Raw genomic sequence first — 6,000 nt, 5'->3', positions numbered from 1 at the left:
CGACAAAGTTGGGTGGGTGGGTGAGAGGAAGGGGGGAGTCTTAATTCCACCAACTTCTATAGAATCAGTATCCTGCATTAGAAATATATGCGTGAACAGGGGAGAGTAGGAGGTAAAGCCCAACAAATCCCCCCAATGATAAGAGGCGCGTACCCAAATGTCCTGGGTGCATGGGCGCTATATCTTGATATTACTGGGAAGATCTGCCCCTATTTACGTACGGTATTGACGTACAGAGAGCTTGTGTGTTTCTTTTGTCATTTGCCATTTTGTGTAGCGCAGAACATTTTTTTTTTAAACTCATGACAGGGAAAAACTGAATCGGAGCGGTTTCACCTCCTCTGTTTTGATGGCTTGGGAGGTGGTGGGAGCAGCTAAGTTTTTTCTGCTTTTGGGGAAAGGGAAAAGATGGATGTTGATTTCCAGTTCGTTTCTTGAAGATTTCACCTCCCCCCCCCCCCCCCCCAGATATCCCTTTAATGCCTATTTAAAAGCAAGTAGCAGGCTTCCCGACTGCACCGAGGCTGGTATTTTTCAGAAGTGGGCGTGTCATCCGGATCAACAGGTCTCGACATTTTTGTTATTTTTCTAACATACGCTGCGTCTGTTTTATTCGTAAACAGTGAAATGGTTTTGCGCTGGAGCGATTTCGGGCATTAAATGCAGGGTTTTTTTTGTTGTTTTTGTTTTTTTTGCTGCTAAACTTATTTCCGATCGTGTATTGCTTTTATGTTTCGGATCTGGATTTCCAAACTTATCGGTGGATTTTGAACCAGCAGCATAGAAACTCTCGATTTTATTTTTATTGTGTCTACATATGGAGGATTTGTTGCAACTTTTAAACACACCGTTCATATTTTTCCCCTAAATCTGGTGTGCGTGTGTGTTAGTTTCCGATCTGCAGCCAGCTGTCAAGCAGTAGCCGCAGAAGTTTGTGACAGGAGCACTTTCCTGTGTATCGTTACAGTATGTATTGCAGGTATTGACGTCAGCTTGCATGAAACGCGTCCACCTTCACCCATTTTTGTACAGTGTTTGGTGTTGATGAAGTTTATCTTTTTTAGTTATTTGTTTAGCAAGGTTTGAGCGGACGCATGCCAAGACCGGATTTAACCAGCATGACGCTAGTGAAACCATATATTTTAGCGCTCTGCTTTTTATATTACTGCGCAGTTTTTTTTCTTTGAAATCTGCTTTTTTTTATTTTTTTGCTGCTGCACAGACTTATTACGTCCTGGTAGACTAGGTATTTTTTGTTGCTTGTAATTCCCTATAAGGTTTGAGAAATATACTGGAAGTAGTGCAGTTGATATAAAATACAGTCTGGCTTCTCTTTAATACTCTTGCTAAGGCAGACTTAATATTGACACGTCTGGGGGAAATGATGTTAGAAACGTCTACAAAGGATTTTACTGGGGGGGGGGGGGGGTTGCTGTTGAAAGTTCTGACTCACAACTACAGAGAAGAAGCATTTAGCTTTTATTCCTTCAGTTTATAAAACAGGAAGGCATAAACTGGATATCCATAGCAAAAAATATGTTTAAAAAAAGTTAGGCGTGTTTAAAAGGAGTGCATTTCTCTTCCACTTAAATGTAAACCAGATTTCTTTATTAATGTAAAACGTGTGTGTATAGATATATGTATGATTTGAGTGTGGAGATTTTTAAGGGTGGCTAGTCTGTCTCTTTGAAACTTTTTTTCTTTTAATGTCTGGTAAAAATGTGAGAGTAACTGATGTTATGATGATAGGTGAGTCCGCTATATCATGCCTTAGTAAGAATACCTGGAAGTTGCCGTATGTCCAAGGTTTAAAAAAAAAAAAACAGAGGGGGCGGGGGGGGGGGGTTGAAAAGAGGTGCTAGAACTCATTTCAGGGATAACTCCTTTGAAACAAACTTTGAGTTGAACTTGTTTTGGGGCTGAACCCATGAAAGCATTTAGTTGATGGAAGATAACCACTGTGCATAGTTGAGTTTAAAACGAAGAAAACGTGTTGATTTTGCTTCAGTCCTCTGAAGGGATACGTTTATAATTTGGGGAAGGGGAGGGGGGGAATGTGCATGGTAGTGCCAGTGCCTTAACCGTGCCTGTGTTTCTTTTTAGCCAGCGTTGTCCAATGGACCCCAAAGAAACGTTGAATCCTCCGTGCGGACCGCAGCCGGTGAAAAACGTGCACTATGGCGAGAAGGCAGGGAACGTGATTGACTTCTTGTTAGCCTGCAGGGGCGGAGCCACTGTAAGCGTTTCTACTCCGGCTGCTTTAGCCGCTTCTCAGTCCGACTCCAAACAGCGAGCTGCCTTCGGGGACTTTTCCAATGGCTTAAGTAAGGTGCCTCAGCCGGACCTTTCCAAGGCGGGTTTTCTCTGTCCATGGGACCTTTATATGGCGAACCCGACCCGAAAGTAATGGGAAATGAGCTGGGCTTCCCACAGCAGGCTCAGATCAACGCTCCGCCGAAAGAAACCGACTTACAGACTTCTAGAAGAGAGTATTGCCAGCCTACAAGCCAAGTCTGGCAGCCCGGGGGAGGTGGCAAGGGCTCCCGACTTGCCAGCCCTGGAGAAATGTGACTCCCTGCAGCCGGAGACCTCGGGCCAAGAGCGGCCAGACAGCGACCTGAAAATGTTCTCGGAGGAAGAGGGCGCTTTCGATATCCTGGACGACTTGGATTTGCCACCAGAATCCCCCTTGAAAGGGGTGAACGGGAGCCCCTGGCGATGCCCCCTCTTTGAGGAAGAGGGGAGCGGTGGCTTACTCTCCCCCCTGGGAGAGGAGGCTTGACTCTGGAGGGCGATGACTGCAAGCCCAGACTTGACGAGCACGGGGGGCTCCTGCTCAGTGGGGGGCTCCTGCCGATTTCTCAAGTCAAAGTGGAAAAAGAGGAATATATTGAACTCTCCACTCCAGGGGTGATAAAAACAAGAAAACACGGGCCCGGCTTACTGTGCCGCACATTTTCTGGCTCCACTCTGCTTGGTAACAAACCGTCTGCAATCTCTGTGCATGGTGTCAGTACTTCGGGGGGCCAGATTTACCACTATGGATTGAATACCCCCCTCGCACTCGGAAGCAGCAGGATCAGAAACCGATTTTCAATCTCATTCCGTCTCTTCCTGTTATTGCAAAAGCTTGGAATACCTGCCCCAGCTCCGAGGACGGCGGCGGGACTTCCATGGGGGCTTTAAACTTTGGCAGATCGATTTTCTCCAATGGCTACTCGAGGTAAGGAATGCTGTTGACTTCTGTAAAGCAGATTTGCACGATGATTTTCACACCTTTTATAAGTGCTAGGACGTGTGCACTCAATTCTGATCGCTTTTCTCCTGGCTCTGGCACGCAGGAGCCAGTTTACAGAGCAGTTTTACTAGTCTGTTGGCCATGTGTATATGCACCACTGTGATCGGTCAATGGGATTTGGCAGGGGAAGGGGCATTGTTTCTTATGTTCGCTGCAGGGGGCTGGTAAGGGAAGGTGTGGGATTTCAGATAACCTTGTCGAAACTGTTTCGGATTAGCCTGTTGGGAAGATCTAGGCAGGGGGTGTGGGATTGCCAAGGCAATGACAGGGTTTTTGGTGTAACAGGTGCCAGGCTATTTGTATGGCTTGTCAGCCACTGAGCTGGGGGGGGGGGGGGGGGGAGCCTTCACTGCCCTGTCCTGCCAGACCCCTCTCAATGAAGGCTCTACCCCCCCCCCCTATTTATAGAACTTAAGTTCTCGTGGTTTTGCTGTTTCCAGTACTGTCAGGATCGGAGTAATACGCCTTGAGGTAAACCCAATGAACCCGTTTAGTCTTGCTGCCTAATTAAGGATGACGTATGGGGTCAAAAGGTCTGACCTGCCTCTGTAAGGAGCCGAAAACCTTGCTAAGGGTTGCCCGCCCTGTGCATACCAAATGTTTGCCTGGAGGCCGGGAGGGGAAATTCAGCAGATTTGACTTTATATCGTGTAATCTTATTAATATATATACACCAGAGGCTGTTGGTTTGTATTGTGAGGTAACATTTTGTGGTATGTTTTTAGTGTTAGATCTCACAAGGCTGTGTTTTGTCTACTTTTGATCTCTCTTCTCTCTCTCACTCCCTGTGTTTAAGGCATAACTAACGATGTGTTAGTTACAGTGTAAGTTGCCTTTTTAAAAATTTATGGAACAATTTATTTTGTAATGTATCTTTTCAGCCCTACAATAGTTTTTAGCTGACCTTGACATGCATTTGAAAATACTTTAACCTCTTAAATCAGCATCCCCAGTCTTGAACTAAATAAAAAGAAGAAAACAACTCTGCCTGAGTTACATAGGAGAGAAACAGGTTTCCTGCTATGTGGCCATTCTTTTGAATCTCTTTGCTTTACAGTATTTTGTGTTAGAAGCCAGTAATGGTATTGTAACGTCTAAATTAGTTTGATTATAAGCTACTTGCAGACATCAAATTTTCCTGAATCCTATTGGGCAATGAATCATATATAACCAGCAGAGAATTAAAGAGTCCCTGTGAAGACAGGTGTTCTCAGTGGAAATCCTATGTAAAACAATAAAGGGGGGGGGGGGTGTTTTTTTTATTTATTGTTCTTTGTGCATTTTGTTGGCTTCCTTATGCATTGCTACATTTTATGCCTTCTAGCACAGAAAGCCCTTAGTGTGGCAGGCGTTTTCCTTGTTTGTGGATTGTTATAAAAAAAAAAAACAACAACCCGCACAACTATTACAGACCACAATAATGTGTTGTACAGCTTTAGCTTTTGCACAGATAGACAGTATATTTACCCCACAAAGTCAGTGTGAAAGAAGGAAGACCCCCCCCCCCCCCCCGACTCCAATGAGAGTTTACCTCTCAGAAGAATTAGTCTGCTTTTTGTGTACGTCTAATACAAGTTTTGAAACTATTAAATCCTTCGGCACTGTAAGGTAATTGTTGATTTTCCAGAATTGTGCATTTGTGATTTATGTCTGGGTACCTCAGAGGAAGCCCTGGTGCTGTGTACTGTGTGTCTGATTTGTTTGGGCTTAATTAACCCAGTGTACAAGGTGTTCCATTGAATTCATTTATTAGCTCTGACCATAAACTGCTTCCTGTTTCCCCCCCCCCCCCCTCCACCTGAGCAGCATGGCAACATATCTTCGAGGTGACTTTTACACCTTTTTCAGGACATTTGAAATAGCATCAGCTCATTTCCAGATAAGAGTTGAAATGATTCACATCCTGCATTACACAATGATAATATTATTTACTCTTTCCACTGCACATGCCCAACATTATTTATTTCCATCTTTTGTGCTATAGTCTGTGGTGGATCACAAAGTAAGTGATCATATACAAAGCATACAAAGAGAAAATTAGATGGTTAACTTTTTTATTGGACTAAATACATTTCTTGATTGATTAGCTTCAAACATAACTCCAGATCAGAAATGAGCAAATGTTGACAATGTCAGAATATATAAGTGAAATATAAAAGCATTCCAATGAGAAGTCTAGCAGGAAGAGGGAAGGGGTGAGTAAGGTGAGATTCAGGGAGAGATGGATGGATGGGTGATAAGGGGGTGACAAAGGCAGCATAATTTAAGGTTTATAACGGGCTAGAAACCCAGATCTTGAAGTCCTGTCTGGTAGTTGTCTATTTCATCATTTTGATTTCAAAGGTCTTGTTTTCCTTGATGTTCTTAAAATTTCAAAATAAGTGAAATTATTGCAATGCATTCATTCAAACATAGCAAACAAAATCACACAGGTGTGATTCAGTTTTCACCTAGAGTTTTAAAGATAGAATAACCAGCCCTCACGGGCACTTTATGATGCTCTTTAGGTTATATCAGACTTTTAATAAACAGTATAGGTTATTTTCCTTAAATACTCAAAGCCAGAATCATTTAACGTAAAAATTCTGCAACGTTTGCTATGCACAAAAGTAATTGCCATTTTCTAATGCCCAGTGAGGGCCCCGATGCATAAAGCTATCACGGCCTACCATACAGGTACCGTGAGTTGAACGCCAGTTGTA

At 43.5% G+C, this 6,000-nt stretch overlaps 1 protein-coding gene across 1 annotated transcript in view; it reads left to right on the top strand.

The window, feature by feature from the left end:
* The first annotated feature begins 770 nt into the window (after positions 1-770).
* Positions 771-6,000, top strand: part of NR3C1 (nuclear receptor subfamily 3 group C member 1) — a 168,716-nt gene continuing 163,486 nt past the window's right edge. Inside the window, 5 exon segments of the mRNA XM_030213244.1 lie at positions 771-979; positions 2,104-2,469; positions 2,471-2,774; positions 2,777-3,054; positions 3,057-3,223. Of these exon segments, the coding sequence (XP_030069104.1) occupies positions 2,371-2,469; positions 2,471-2,774; positions 2,777-3,054; positions 3,057-3,223 (848 nt within the window). The 5' untranslated portion in view covers positions 771-979; positions 2,104-2,370.

This window comes from Microcaecilia unicolor, chromosome 8 (assembly GCF_901765095.1).
Source record: "Microcaecilia unicolor chromosome 8, aMicUni1.1, whole genome shotgun sequence".
NCBI classification, from domain to species: Eukaryota; Metazoa; Chordata; class Amphibia; order Gymnophiona; family Siphonopidae; genus Microcaecilia; species Microcaecilia unicolor.
This window is presented reverse-complemented; position numbering and strand designations above follow the sequence as displayed.